General features: G+C 40.9%; 2 protein-coding genes across 2 annotated transcripts in view; one reads left to right on the forward strand and one right to left on the reverse strand.

Moving 5' to 3' along the window:
* Positions 1-1,694: 1,694 nt before the first annotated feature.
* Positions 1,695-15,138, reverse strand: fhip2a (FHF complex subunit HOOK interacting protein 2). The gene is made up of 17 exons (XM_033613197.2): positions 15,004-15,138; positions 13,852-13,930; positions 11,708-11,877; positions 11,323-11,427; positions 11,074-11,196; positions 10,698-10,922; positions 10,394-10,590; positions 10,082-10,196; positions 9,861-9,937; positions 9,550-9,742; positions 8,935-9,098; positions 8,019-8,165; positions 7,842-7,932; positions 7,540-7,683; positions 6,394-6,534; positions 4,779-4,882; positions 1,695-4,693 (listed from the first exon to the last, which is right to left on the reverse strand). The coding sequence occupies exons 1-17, from the start codon at positions 15,046-15,048 to the stop codon at positions 4,582-4,584; spliced, it is 2,232 nt and encodes a 743-aa protein (XP_033469088.1). The 5' UTR covers positions 15,049-15,138; the 3' UTR covers positions 1,695-4,581.
* The window catches only part of ablim1a (actin binding LIM protein 1a), a 51,182-nt gene continuing 50,439 nt past the window's right edge, over positions 15,040-15,782 (forward strand). Inside the window, exon 1 of the mRNA XM_078160927.1 lies at positions 15,040-15,178. The gene's annotated coding sequence lies outside the window, so the exon portion shown is untranslated. The remainder of the gene's footprint in view (positions 15,179-15,782) is intronic.

Raw genomic sequence — 15,782 nt, forward strand, 5'->3', positions numbered from 1 at the left:
ATGACAATCTGATGGGAATGATTTTCAGTTATCTCAGCCTTTAGCATAATGCTATCTATATTTTCATCTGTGGTCACACACGGAAATATAAAAGTGATATTTCAGTGACTTCAGACTTGAGTTTGTTCACTTATTTTAAATGCCACGACTTGATTCTTCTGAGAGTGCCAAACAGGTTTTCATGACATCAGATGAATTTTGTTGTTTAAAAAGCGATCATTGTACACCTGTCGCTCTGATCTGCCTCCACTTGGCTGCAGAACTTCAATTATGTGATGCCATTACTGACCTGAGTCAGTGCATAGGACACAGATTTCTTGTTTAACAAGAGACTGTATATTACTTGGCAATTCCTCTTCAATAGAGTGCTGCAGGGGTGATGTTATTTTTTTAGGCCAATGTGGAAGTTAGCTTCGCCCTGGTCCCCTTCTTTCAGAGCCTGTGGGATTTTTTTCATCGGATTTTGGATTACTGCAGGATTATGATACCTACAGGCTTTGATCAGCAAGCTGATGTTTACAAATTAACACCACTTTTATTACTTTTGAAGCATAAATGCAATCACCAGAACTGAAAAGCTAGCATTAGGCTATATATGATGATGTTCTGTAGTCTCATTTAGCCACCTGTTAGCAACCATCTTTTTTACGACACATAAAAGCTTCAAAATTCATAAATGGGGTATTTATTGATGTATTTTACATCTTTAGAACAAAACGTTAGTCTCTTAGGCTTGTGTTAAGCACAGACCTTATTTCAGGCATCTAACTAAACCCCATTCAAAGAACCTGTTGACTTTGAGACGAGGGAACTGGGAGGGCTAAAATGCTAACTCACTTTTGGGTTTTGGGGCTCACTCTTGCACCACTCTAAACTCCACTTGAATACTGAATCAAAGCATTATTGTTTCCTTGTATGGAAGCCCTCGATGTTATTCAGTGCAGTCTCACTGCTGTGCTATTACAACAGTATGGATATTTTTGTACGGACAAGGATCTCTTATTTAGGAAAAGTAATTTCAGGTGCTTTAAAATGTTAATATACTCCTTTATCTACAACTGTAAGACCCTAGCTGACTGCAACCTCAGTTTGTACCTCAGCAATCATTGAGAATGAGAGTTATTAGACTGAGAGCCTTCTTTCTGCACCATAGTGCCTCTTTTCCATGGCTGATTTCTAAATCACTGCTAGACAAATGTAGGATTGACTTATTTCCAGACCACCTCACCTGACTTTTCATACTCTGCCGTGCCCAGAGAGCGAGATTTTTGTCTCATTTCTGCAGAATTAGGTGGATGACTGAGCACGCTGGCTTAAAGCCAAAGAGAATGTGACAGAGGATAAAGTACCCGGGCTGAATGCTGTTCAGTTTTTCACTGGCATGAGAGGTCATTTTCACGCTCTGTGTTCTCTGGTCTGTTCCTGTGCATGATGTCATGTCATCCTGCAGGGTTGTTTTGCATAGGAACTTTACAGGTTAAAGACATTCAATTCCCCTGTATTATCTGGTGTTTTTTTTTTTTTTTTTTTCAAAAATATTATTTTAAAAAGGGGATTATTGAACAGAATTTGTGGTTTTCACCTTGTCGTTGAAAGAAATGGTTATTTTGTGTATTTTTGTTTTGTTGTACAGACATTTTGTAATAAAAACAAGATGAAACACAGTGAGCTGTTCAAAGAACGACCACGTCTCCTGCTGAAGAACTTTTTTTAATTGGGACGGAGGATGTTAAAGAAACCAGATTTGTCCTGAATGAAACCTAACACATTGTTTAACAGCAGTGTTGTAATGAAGACAGCGGATTAGGAATAAATGAGCCAATGCCTCCGAGAGACTGCTTCACTTACAATTAACTCTGCGAGGCATTGGGAGGCGGGAGGAGTGAGCATGCACCTTACCTTAATGTCTCAATTATGCATTGCACAATCACAAAATCAAACTGGCCATGAGATAGAAGAAGTATAATGAGACTCGTCCCATTTCACACCAGAGGAAAGCAGCGATTAACAAACAAATGCGACATGATACAGTGATTGGTCGAAGCTGAAACGATGACGTCAATCAGTTGGCATCAGATTTTTTTGACTACACAGAGTCCTGTACATGTTCACAAACCAAACAAAGTCTATGTAACACAAGAGATAGGCATAATAGGATCACAACAAACAGTAGTGAAGCAGAAACCCCATACACATCGATCCTAGAAGTCCTCAGAGATACACAGTGTGAAGTAAGGCATCATATCTCCCTGTCAGTGTCTTCAAACAACAAAGTGCTGACAGCTTAGGAATCATCACAGATGGCCGGACTGCCTTTTTTTTTCTCCCGTTCAATGATGAAAAATAATCTATAAGCATGCATTTACACCAGGTAGTATATCTCTATTGCTATTGTACACATACAATATACAAATGTACAGAACAAGTTGGAAAGATAGTTGATTAAAAAATGTGCATGATTCGACAATTTAAAAAAAGTTTCCCATTAAAATAGAAATGTTACTCCTGGTACATCCTAGATTTTTTTCTTTTTTGGTTTATGAAAACATTTGGAAAAAGAAAAAGCTTTTTTTTTGTGGTGTAATATTTACATTATGAACAAGGATGAAGAAAGACAATGTGCAAATCTGATTCCATGCAAGCGGTTGCATAATGTAGCTTAGGTGCTCGAGTGATGGGTTCAGAGTGGGACCAGAAAACAGACGGGGGGAAAAAAATAAAATAAAACAAGGCTCAAGACCAGGGACTCATGGCTTCAATGAATGACTCCGCCCATTCTCCGCCGCAGTTATAAACCATTACAGTATATACAAACGAACTCATTGCCAAGCGCGCTCAACAATCATGGAAACATTCACACTGGGAACACAACAACCAATGTTACATTAAGTAGCATTTTGATTTAGACTATTTTTAAATCTCACGTGATGAATCACTGATGTACGAGGTGATTTTTTAAGTTAGAGACACCCCCCTGAAATATCCAGGTAATATACAACCAAACAAAACACAGCACCTCATCAAAGATCAGCACGAAAAGGTAATACTGCTAGTAAACGCAGCACCTCATAGGAAGTCGTGATAACCTATGGAGGAATTCAGAACTCTGAGGATACTGTCAGCCAGCACTTTCCAAACTGGGGCTCTGAACCCCTGCAAAGTCTCCAGATAAATTAAGAGATCACGAGACAGTACACAAAATTGAAGGATGATGTATTTTTGCTACAAAAAGTTTTTTTGGCTTTCCTATGATATTTGCTTTGTTGGTTAATTACTGGATGAAATCAAATAACTGAACTGTTCACAACTTTCAGACATGTAGTCATAGCTTTGTTTTGGGGGTCAAAAGCAACTGGAAAAGCTACTGTATATCCTCAGTCAATGATGCATTTAAGACACTGGTCAATAAAATCAAAGGGTATGCTCCTCTGCTTACAATGAACTAATTACTGGAATTTTAAATGGTGTAAAAAACAATAACACAGTATCCCTTGGATAAAATAAACACTGGTGTGTGAGAGATGCAACACTGGGTGTGGAGAACACAAACTAATGCGGAATCAAGAACATATCTCTTACCACAAATGCCAATTTGATACTTCCTAAAAGCAAACTCCCGCCCAAACAAAGCATGAATAAACTTGAAAAATGTAACAAGTGCAATGCAATGAGGTCCGTGTGCAAAATTCACCATTTCACAGACAACATGTGATGGATGGTGACATCTTTGGGTGATGGTGATTACAGATGAGTTTTGAGAGCACAAGCACTTAAAGACAAACGAGGAAAACAAAAAGTAAATAGCATGTGGATATTCAGTCCTCAATATGACTGTTTTATATTGATTAGATCTTATTATGACATTAGTTTAAAAGGCAACCTGAAAGCAAACAAATAAATAATAGGACTTGGCATTTAAAACACGAGTGCAGTATCGTAAATACTACAGTTCAGTATGAATGTAACTACAGGGACATATAGGGGTTGAAGGTAGTGGGCTTTTTTCTCTACAGCCTCTTGTCCTGTTGTCTTCAAACAGACAACACATGAGGAGTTCAGATAAAAATGTTTCAAAAGGAAACAATCTCCTGTAACTGAAAGGTGCGATTCCACACTAAGGCAATGACTTTACAAATGGGTGATGATGGGACCGAAAATAAATACACAAACATCGTTTCTCCATGACATACTAATTACAGGGTTATCATCTTTTGGCTGGTGAGGAAGAAAGATGGGAAGGGGAAGGGGGCAGTCAGAGAAAATGCAGAGGCTGAAAAACGTCCAGTGACCATCTCTCTGCACCTCCATCCTCCTCCTCTTGTTCCTCTGCTGGCTGGGCAGTGTCTGTGCTCTGACCTTCTCAAAAAACAAGACCAAAGAGTTTTTGATAGTGGAGCCCGAGAGGCCAGAAGAGGGGGAGTGATGAACCCGTCCGTGTGGGCATTAACAGTCTTGCAGGGATGAGCAGTTAGTGGTAATGTGTTGCCAACCCTGTGACACCGGTACCACCACACCCCCAAAGGCCCAGTTTAATCTTGACCTGTCTGCCTGGCCGAGGCAGATGGATCAACAGCGAGATGATTACGGTGAGGAGGAAGCAGCTGCGTGGTATTTGACGAAGGCGATGGCCGCCAGCTCTTTGCAGAATTCCTCCAGCACAATCACCCCCTCCAGCAGAGTCATGTGGTCGATGCTGGAAGAATAGAAGGAAGGTGAGAAATGCCATACGAAAAGTCAGCTCAGAGGATAAGAGCACAGAACTGAGTGGAAGTACATACTTGATACCCTCTGGCTCCAGACCTAATAATCTCTTTCTCACAAGCAGCAGTTTGGGTGTGAAGTCTGGGATGCGCTGAATCCTTAACATGAGATCTCCCACCACCTAAAACATACAAGAACACAAAGCAATAAGCAAAACACAACAGTACTGCTTCCAACCTTGGGTAAAGGTGCAACATTTGTAAATCATCATGGCCTTTGCACACTGAGTCCATTTTTTTCTGATGCATATTTTAATCCCTCATCAACAAAAAAAACCAAAACGTTACGCACAGACCTTGCACACTAATTGCGATGCGTATTATTGTTCTGTTCATTGCGAAAATTCACAATAAAAATTTAAAGACACATTTCCTCTTTTGCCTCTCTCCGCTAGAGTCACTTATCTGGCTGGCATCACTCCCTCCCTGTCGTTCATTTAGCACCACAGCTGCCTGAAGGAGCAGAGCTGCCCTCCCACTCTGCCCTCTGCATTCTGTGTGGTCCATATCCTCCTCCTCGTCATCATCATCCACTTGAATATTACTATCTGACCTGTTGAAAGTATCTGAGTAATTAAATGATTCTGTGTGCTTTGTTCATCTGTCTTGTCACAACTGTGTCCCGCCGCCACATTTTCTTCACTGACTCTTGGTCAAACAACTCAAAGGCTTCTCACGGATGCAAAAAACGCAGAAAATTGAACCTGTTCCGACAATTTTAATGACTGATGAAAGTTTCGGACTCAGTGTGCTAATGTGATTGACACAAAGTGAAGTCGTATTTATTTTTAGATTATTTATCTGCTTCAGCTCCCATCGGCAGTGATGGAAACATGACACACTACTTTTCTTCTTACTTCTGCAACTTTGTCATCTCAGCCACAAATTCCATCGGAGAAGCACTCAAACATCGTTTCAAATAGGTTGGCATTGAGTTCGCAACAGAGACTGAACAAGTAACAGATACAAAAACTATGTAACCACTGTAACATTTTCCCTCAACTCCATGCTGCTTTCTACTCTTTACTAACCCTGTTTGACAGTGACACACCAGTGAAAAAAAGAAACACAAAAGACACACTTGCAATGGGAAAGCAGTCTATTGCCTATTTTTAGTTGGTTTTCACATACTTAAAAAAACTGCATATACGTGCTAATTTTGGTGAAAAAGGGTATCATTGGAGACATTACTGTAATTACCATAAATAAACAAGACCATCCACAAAGAAATTAGCAGCTTCAACCAGCCTCTGCACCGTATTTACACTGTGAGCTGATGGGATTGATTTCAAAGGAACGTAGATGGACTGACTCACAGAGCAAAACAGATACAGATACAGAGGTGTAGTTCTTCCAGTAAGAAGCAGGTCAAGTAGCAGCAAGCTCTCAAGATGACTGGCAGTGAGACTCACAGAAACACTTACACTATCCAAACCGCTGGCATGAGATAAAGACCAACATTTGTCTACAACATGATCATTTGTTGCATCACACAGTTTGAAATACAACATCAAACAGTCAAGACAAGCAAGAAATCTCAAAGCAGATAACAGTGATTGTAAGCTCTGGGCACAGCAGTGTGTGCTATCAATGATGGATAAGACGATGACTGTAATCTAGACGGTAATCTTACCCTGACGATGACAGAGAACAGGGACCTGCAGCCAGGGGCCAGGTTGATATAAGGGTCCAGCAGGTACTCGTGCAAGTGAGGATGTGGAAACAAAGACAGCTTGGACAGCACAGCGGTCACCTGCAGGTTGACATCATACGGCTGGAGGACAGAGAGGACATCAGATTTAAAACTACACAGGAAATAAACTGACTATTAGAGTGAACTGAAGATATCCTGAGTGTAGAAGAAGTGCTACTGTATGAATAAATAACTGCCACAATAGTCAGAAGCTTTTATTAATGGGCTCATCCATTAATACAGTGCTCCCTTTTAGATTTGATTTCCTAAATGCTACAAGAAACCCTTGAGCTGCCAAGAAGTGCATTTCGCTTCTGAATCGCTATTAGTCATCTTCATAATTCCCATCTAACATCATTTGTCAAATGAGTTTATGGCAAAAGCTCATTATTTTTGTTTTTTATGTTTCAAAAAATAAAAGCCGTCTGCATAATCAGCAGCTCATTTGCATCATCTCCCCATTTTTCTCTCCTCTCTCCATTAGTGGGCCTCATTTACGCTAAATTGCAGTGAACAGTGTTTTCCTGCAGGAAGGAATAACAACTTCTGGGTGCGTGGGAAGATTAGATCTGAGTGAAAATCTGTTGAAACTGATCAGCTCCTTAAAAAACAAACAAGAGTTTTTGGTGAGAATCAATAAACAGAAACGACTGCTCTTACTTGGTTTGACCTTAAATAACATTTTGTGCTGATTTAGATGCAGAGAGCTTAATTTATTCACTGGAGTCTGGCTGTTCGTGTCTGGCTAGATTAAACAGTTTAGGACTCATCTCACGAAAAGTTGCCTCAGAAACTTGTCAATTAAGATTATTTTGGAGTTTATTATGTCTACTTATTTCCATCAACTAAAAGGCATCTGAATTTTGATTCAAGTGGTGCTCCATAAACAGCAGGCTATCTGCTCTATTTGCGACATAGATTTGATTACAACCGAGGCTGCATTTGTGATTTCCAAAGGCCACTTTTACTGTGGGTGTTGCTATGTGGATGAGTGAAGCTTAAACAATGCAACAGGTATTTATAAAAATGAAATATACATGACATACAACACTACAGCATGTGGTTGTTCTGGTGGATCAAACTGACCTGATCCAGGATGCGACCCATCCTGTCGAAGAGAACCTTCAGGAAGTGGCCCTCGAAAAATGGACTCTCCAAGTTGCACTTCTCAAAAGGCTTTGGATTTCCCCTCCAGTCCCACCGCTGGCAGACCCCACAATAGTCCCTGAACTGAGGAGAACAATTCATCTTCACTTAGCACTACTACTACTAGCAACACATAGAGAACTCATAAGCAACAGTATCCATGGACTTGCCTCAGCAATTAGTTTAATGGCTGATGACATAAAGAAACCCTAAACCAGAATGTCACCTTGAATGAGCCTTACCTGTCTGTGTGCATCTCTGAGGTAGGTGTCATAGCCTGTGCCTTCGACATGATACGACGACTTCGCCTCATCGGGCACCAAACACAGGAAACTGCGGGCAACAGAATTTAAGTTAAACTTAACAAAACTGAACCAGACTCCACTCAGTGTTTGTCGTATCAGGAGCAGACGGTGTACCTGTTGACAATCTTGTGGACCTCTGTCTTTCCGTCAGACTTTGAGTGGTCGGGACTCTGTGGTGGAGAGGAGCTGAGCCAATCAGAACCAGACAGCCTGCTGTCTGGAGAAAGGTCATCGCCAAACAGTGGGTCCTCCTCGAGGTCTCTGTAGAAAGAACACGTTGATATGAATGACAACATCATCTGATTCTGACAAGCGCTACTGAACAAGTAACAGAAGATGTTCATTTTTCATTTTGTTTTTCTGCATCTCTCAACATGATGCATAAATCATGTCAGCTATTTTAATTTCTCATCTCCATTCTGGTATAAAAATGAGAAGTCCATGTTGTCAGTACTCGTGTGTAGTTACACGGGGAAATATATGGTTTTTCAAGGTGGTGATAGCACATTAGTGCTCTGTGAGCTTGCCTGGCACATTCAAAATCTGTCACATAATGAGGGAAGTGAATGCATGTCTGCATAGAAATTTATTGCGTTTACTTTTTCTGGCAGTATGTTTGCAATATGTCTGCAGGTGTATTAAAGTCACTGACATTCTTCAGCTCTTTTATGAACTTATCTCACACTCTACATGTAAACCTTGTATTACAGTGCTGCATTTGGTGATGTAATTCCTTTGCAAGAAAACTAAAAAGCCATATAAAGCAGCATCTGTATAGAGCAATAACATCTATGTATCTCCAAGATCTGATCGTTTATGGCTGACATGCATTCTGCACTGACAGTGACAGTGGGTAAAACAGATTGACACACGCAATAAGGAACAGTTTAGTTGAATTGTTGGCACATCTGAAAAACACAGCTAGTTGATGCATTCACTTTATTTCCACTGCTGTGTGTTTGTGCCGATGATCTTCCAGGATTTTTTAATGTCAGCTCAGGGAGGTCTAAGGTCTGAGGCAGGTCCTTACACGGCATCATGGGGCTGCCCGTTCTCCAGGGGCTCCCGCTCCTCCTGTGGTTTGTTCTCCAGGTAGTTCCTCTCCTCCAGGCTTCGCAGCACCAAGCTGTGCAGGATGTGCTGGTTGGGCTTCTGGATCAGCTGCTCAAATAGCCGCAGTGTCATGATGCTAATCTGGAGACACAGGAGGAGGAGTGAGGCTTAGCTCTGACTAAAAACCCAGAGTAACATGCAAAGCATTTGCTCGCTGACAACAACAACAAAAAAAAGAAAAGAAAAGTAGGCAGTCGCTGTTACAAACATCAAAGAGATGATTCATCTCTCTTTTGTGTGATGAAAATGTGTGCAACAGCTCAGACACTAATTAAAATTCATGTGCTTTTGGTTAATCGTATGATTCACTAACTCGGAATCCTTGAAGGGCAGATGGCCATTTGTACTTTTGAATATCAAATAAGTAAAAGAAATTACAGATTCGTGATTTTCATTCTGAAGGCACATTAATGGTGAAATAATAATAGAATTGGTGAAAAAAGGAGGCCTGAATGAACCTGATCAGCCAGACACAAATGATGATAAAGGTACATTCATTAGGGTACGTCCTGAATAATTATGTGATAAGAACCTCGTCTGACAGATGGTCACAGTGCTCGATGAGTCTGTGTCTGAGTGGATTCTGAGCCATAGTGGCTGGAGTCTCGGGCTCTCTCTCCTCTCCCAGCAGGAAGTAAATCATCTCCTGCAGCAGAGCCTCTGATGTCACCTGCCGGATGATCCTGTTCAGCAGGGCTGTGGAGGTCAGGATGCCTACCTCCGACCTGTGTGCACCCACACACACACACAATGTATAAATGAGCAGTCACGACACATAACACACTGACAAGACGAGGAATATCAATAAAGGATGATTGATTGATGATTCAAAGCGAGACTTACGTCTGCATAAGCTGTGGCTCCATGACAGACACGAAGAATCTTTCTCTCACTGCTTTTGCCATCACTGCAGCTGCTGACTGGAAGACAGCGAAGAAAAACAAAACTGTACTTCAGCCTTCTGTGGCTTTCAGATACAAAAACAACTTCAAGCTCTTTTATTCTGTCAATTCTGACTACAATATGACACATCAAATCACTGTGAGTCAGAACTGGTTAAGGACCTTCTGAGCCTCCTTGATGAGCTGGTCACAGTAATCTAGCCAGGACAGGAAAGAGATGAGAGCCCTCTTCCCTGTGAACACAGCAGCATCCTCTTTCAGGTTATAAACGTCCAGACTGAAAGAGAAGGAGACGAAAAAAGATAGAAATATTAAAGGTTTGATGAAACTCTGCAAACTTATCTACTGAAAATAGCATCTCACACTATTTAAGGGCTGCCTACGATGTCAAATTAAATCAAAAACTTCAGATGATGGTGTTAACAAGTCATTAAATATGTGGCAATAGAAAGTAAACACTAGAAAGATATTTACCCCCAGTTGACCGACTCCACTGTCTCAATGTCCAAGGGGTCCATGGACTGTGGCAGGGCTTTATAGAAGGACACCAGCCTGTCAGTCAGGAGCTCACAGAGCTCAGTGTTTTCAGTCAAACACTTGGCAGCTGCAGGCTCTGGTAAACTGACCAGCAGCATCAGGCCCTCACATGCCTTTACTACTATCCTGCCATCCTGAGCAGGGGAAAAGGATACAACTCATGAATATAAACATTTGGCTCATAGAGACATAAATAACTTGCAGTAAATCAAGCAAAATGCCTTGCATGGAAATGACTTACAGGGCTCTTTGTGAGGTTGAGCAGCGAGGTGACAAGATTGTAATTGTTGCTGTTGTTGTTGTTACTGGTTGGACTAGAGGTGGAAGCAGCAGCTGCAGCCTGAGGCTCCTCTGGGTGGTCGGCCTGTTCCTCTGCCGGAGACTGACCAGTGTCTGGGGCCGACACATTCTCCTTCACCGCCTCTGTCTCTCCAGAACTCTTTGTCTCAGGTCTCTTTGACTTGTTCTAAAAATAACATCACAAATATATAATGATATACTTTTAGTTGTGTGCTTAAAATCCTGCAAGGCTCTTACTTTTGCTAGTAATATATACAGATAAATATTTATGAATGTGCTGCTCAACTTTTTCCTTCCCTGGTGTCATAGTTACTCACCTCTAGAAAGAAGTTAACAAGGTATGGGTCCTGCTTCAGTTTGGCACACACTATACAAAGGAACTGAATCTCTTCGTTTTCTGTAGGAGCAGCTAGCACCTCCCCACACAGACGGATTAGTTTCTGACAGAGGAATGTCACAGCCACAGGAGGGAAAAAAAGTTTTGCATAAGTTACATAACCTGTCAGTTATTTTGAGGAGAAGGACTTTCAAAAATACACTGAAATCCAGGCTGTGTCACTTCTCACCTGTACAGGTCTGTGGACATTGATGTGTGGCAGGAGAGGTTGACGAATGTGTGCGAGCAGCTTTGTGTAGAAGGTGAGCACCTGCTGCTTCATCCCTGGAGGACACTGGTGGGAAATCATACAAATGGAATGTATAAGAATTATTTAATACCAGTTTAGATGTGTCCCCACCCTGCGTGGAGACGCACCTCACAGTGCGGAAACTGACTGCACACTCAATATTGCGTCCAGCCCCCCAACCTTCATGGGCTCAGTTCCCACATTTAATTCTCAACCTTGATTTCCACTAGATTTCATCCAATATCACATATACATATGGGCGCCATATGGTGTATGTTTTCCTGGAGGTATAATTCATGTAGTTACCAAAGCATGACTGCCTTACATCTGCCTTGCCCAAAGTGTAGAGAGTCTCCAGGATCTTATGATGTAGGAGATACTCCATGCAGGGTCCTGTCTCTCCAGACTCCCTTTCGCCCTCCTCCTGGGTCAGGATGTCCAGCATCTGTTCCAGGTGGGATGGGATGTTGGTGTCTGTGACTGGAGCTTTGTCATCTAAAATGGGAAAACACAGACACATGTGAGAACCTATGTTTGTCCTAAAGATATGAACATACGGAAAAAGACCATGCTTATTTTGACAGCATGTTGGACGTTTGAGGTTTGCCTGAAGTGTAAAAAGCTTCTGCAGCCATAATTTAACTACTTCGTCTCTGCAGGTTTTTCATCTCCTACATTCTTTTCATTTTCTGCCCACAAACAGAAACATAACTATTAAACCTATATAGCGCTTGTGTGGTGCTGTCTTTAATCCAGATGCAAAAAGTAAATAGTTATGATGTAACCCAGTCCATTTTATTTTCTGATCAACTAAGCCTTTTAAAAAACTGCTAAATTTTGATAGTGCTGGCTTTGTGTGGACTTTCCTAGGGTGGCTTCACAGTAAAATCCTATCACTGGTTTTACATGTACGTATATTTATTGTGAAGCACATGCATAAAGTGGTGAGTTACTGACAACAATGTGTTTACACATTAGCAAAACCCAGTAAGTGAAGGGAGCATGACAGAAAAGAATGAGATATTCCCACAAGGCTGCATGTGACAGAATGACTGCTGGCAAATAGTGATAAATAATATATAATGCTGTGCATGAGGGGGGCCACATCAAGTCAATGAATGTTGCATTGACACCTAATTAAAATATTTTAAATTTCAAAAAGCTTTTACATTTTTAGTCAAATGATTATTCAGGTCAAGGAGGCCTAGGTCAGTTAGTGTTAACAGTGGGCTGAGTATGCTATCTTCATTTGCCATCTTTGTTTGCCAACAATTATGCAGAAGTTAACAGGCGTGGGTTGGTGAATTCAATAACAAGATAGGACATGTACGTTGTTATGAATGTAACAAAGCACACAATGCCAAAAAATATGGTCAGTAACAAAGATATATCACATCAACAGCTTTTATCAAAATGATCAAATAACTTCTTAAATTAGTAATCATGTGAACTGGTGAAGGTCAGGCTGGTTAAGACTGGCCTCAGAATAATAGATCAAGTTCACTTAAGTCCCAAGTCTGCAAAATCTGTGATTAAATGGCCCCGAAAAAAATGCTCAGCTAAATAATACTCAAAGTACAGATAATCCCCCATCAGCTGCTCAGAGTAAATGTAGTAAAACTGGCCGAACTGGGAAAACTACTGAAAAGAAGCTGTCGTACTTTGCAGTGAGGAATAAAACAAGGAGACTTTCCTGCCCCAAAATATACACAGACTAGACGGCAAGTAATTCAAGTGGAAGTTGCCTTTACATGACTGGGTTTAACCACTGAGTACATCTTAAATGCAACCTGATACAGATGCAGAGCGTATGGTTTTACTTGCACAGATCCCACAGGCAAATAAGGCACACATTAAGGAAGCACTCAGTCTGAAGCAGCTTTTGTCCAGACAGTTGTTAAAGGCTATTGCCAAAACAATCACCATGGCATTTCCAGCATACAATACAATTGGGCATGCCATTTAACTTGGATTTTTCAACATATTACCATTCCCTTGGCAGTGTTCATTTTTCTATAAAGTGGAGCTAAATGAGCAGATGAGTAATTAGTAGATCAACAGGAAATTTGAGTAGGAATTCAATGTTGTAATTGAGAAAAAAATGTGATGTGATTGTTGGACAAGGATTGACAATGCTGGCACTTGCTTGCTTTTAAATGAAACAAATTTGAGGCAATGTTTTTGGATCTGGTAAGTAGTAATGTACACTGATCATCTTTTAAAATACTGAATACTGACAGTAACAAGTGGACTAATCAACAGTGAATACATTGATATCTGTAACTGTACTACACTCACATACTGTATGAACAGCTCATGAACTAGCCTAGTTTCCTGTCATTGTACTCAACTTTACACCGGTGCCATTGATACAAACACATAACTTTAATGGCAGCCTGCACAATAATCAGCCTCTGGGGATGTCATGACCATAACAACGGTTACCATATTTGTTCAGACTTTTCTTACCAGAAGTCTCAATGTAATAATGTGTAATGGCCTTCCAGTGATAGACAAAGTCCTCCTGCAAGGGCAGCGACGGGGCAAGCTGGAAAGGAAAAATTGCAAACATTATGCATAATGTATGTTTACACTGGTGGCCACTAGATTCACCACTAATCATCATAGCAACATGTTTACATGCTTCACTCACTGTCAAATGGAGTTCAAACAGAAACTGAGAAGGCTCCTTTGCTCTAAGAAACGTTTGTCTTCTAGCACAGTCTTTGAGCTTTAAATAAGATCATTTTAATGGGTCTAATGTGCCACTATAAGATGACTTTGATCAATGTGTTGTGATCAAAGACACAGCCCTTAAGTTTTCAAAAGGCTAATAATCAAAGGGTTTAGCTTTCACTTCTGATTGACAGGAATGTTTACACTGGTAATGTGTCCTATCCTCTTCAAGATACATAGTAGAATGATGACTTAGCAAACAAATATAACGCTTAAAGTCAAAAGTGTTTATTTTGGGCCACCTGCCAAACGCCTATTGTCTCAATCCCTTAACGTGAGGCAGCTTGAGAGCAGTTTACAGGCAGGTTATTACTGGTTTCTAGCTAGTTAGCGCTAGCTAACTGGCTTGCTAACCTATCAGATTAGGCTTTCAAAAATAAATGTACGAGTAAACCCACGGACTTCCCCTTTAATAAATGTTAAAACGTTTGCGCAACATCAAACAAGGCTGCCCAGTTGTTTCGACACCACTCCTCATGATAAGATCCCGCTGTCTGAAACTAACGTTAGCTACGGCGTTACTTTAGCTTATTTGGGCTAGCATTAGCGGCTAACTAGCTCAGCCGACCAAACTACCTTAAACACAAATGACTTGCTGCAACGAGGGAAATGGCAGTAGGGAAATGTGTTCGTAATATTAACGAACAGACAAATAAAGGCACCGACAGACATATTATCAATAACACGAACAAACAAATTGACAGGACAAACACAAAACGCTAACATTAGCTTAGGCTAATTAGTTAGCTCGCTAGTTAGCAACGTACCCCTAATGCTGACGTTATGATATGTGATGTCTGGGCGACCAGAGGCCCCTTTCAACCAAAACATACGACACAAAAGGCAAGCTAGTGGGTAAATATATGCTCTGGGTAAAAGACTCACCGCTTCCACAGCGTGCTGAAGAATGGACGTAAATTTGGAGAACATTTTGTTCTTCGACTGGACCAGTTTCTCTCGAGAAGACCTAGAGAATTCCTCTATCTTCTTCTTCCTGTTGCTACCGCCTCGATCCAGATTGGAGGTTTCATACAATGACCCTTGTAACGAAAGAATAAAGGTAAGCAATAAAACTGTAACACGTTGCTGGCCACGGGTCTTCACAGGCCTGGCACAGACACTGTAAACAAGACGTCTACAGACTCAAGTAACGTATGCTCACTTTGGACACGGTGGCACTTCCCTCGCCAAACGCTGCTGCTTTAAGCCACCAGGGGACGCAGGCACACAAGGCATCGGCTCATAGTTACTGACAACAATCAATGCATACAAATGACGACAGCAGCCAATACAGTCAATGAGGGATCAATATGTTCAGCTTGGAAACAACAATCAATGAGCCCACTTTAAATATAAAAGCAAGTATTGCATTCCGATAATCAAGCAATATATGTTAGGTAATATGGAAAAGATCCGGTGAGCTGTAAAATCAATTGATCATGCTCCAACATCCTGTAATGTGCACAGATGTGAGCTATTTCTCTAATATTGCAGTGATTTTCCAACACAGAGCTAAGGTTATAGTTGCTTAGAGTGTCACCGCTGTTAGGGTAAAGTTAAGGTGTCCACGTGATGAATAGATCGCCCTATATTTCGCTTAAAGTGGCCGGATTTATTACAAATAAAAATAAAATAAATAAAAACAACATGCATTGCTCCAGAGT

Source organism: Epinephelus lanceolatus, chromosome 17 (assembly GCF_041903045.1).
Source record: "Epinephelus lanceolatus isolate andai-2023 chromosome 17, ASM4190304v1, whole genome shotgun sequence".
Taxonomy (NCBI): domain Eukaryota; kingdom Metazoa; phylum Chordata; class Actinopteri; order Perciformes; family Serranidae; genus Epinephelus; species Epinephelus lanceolatus.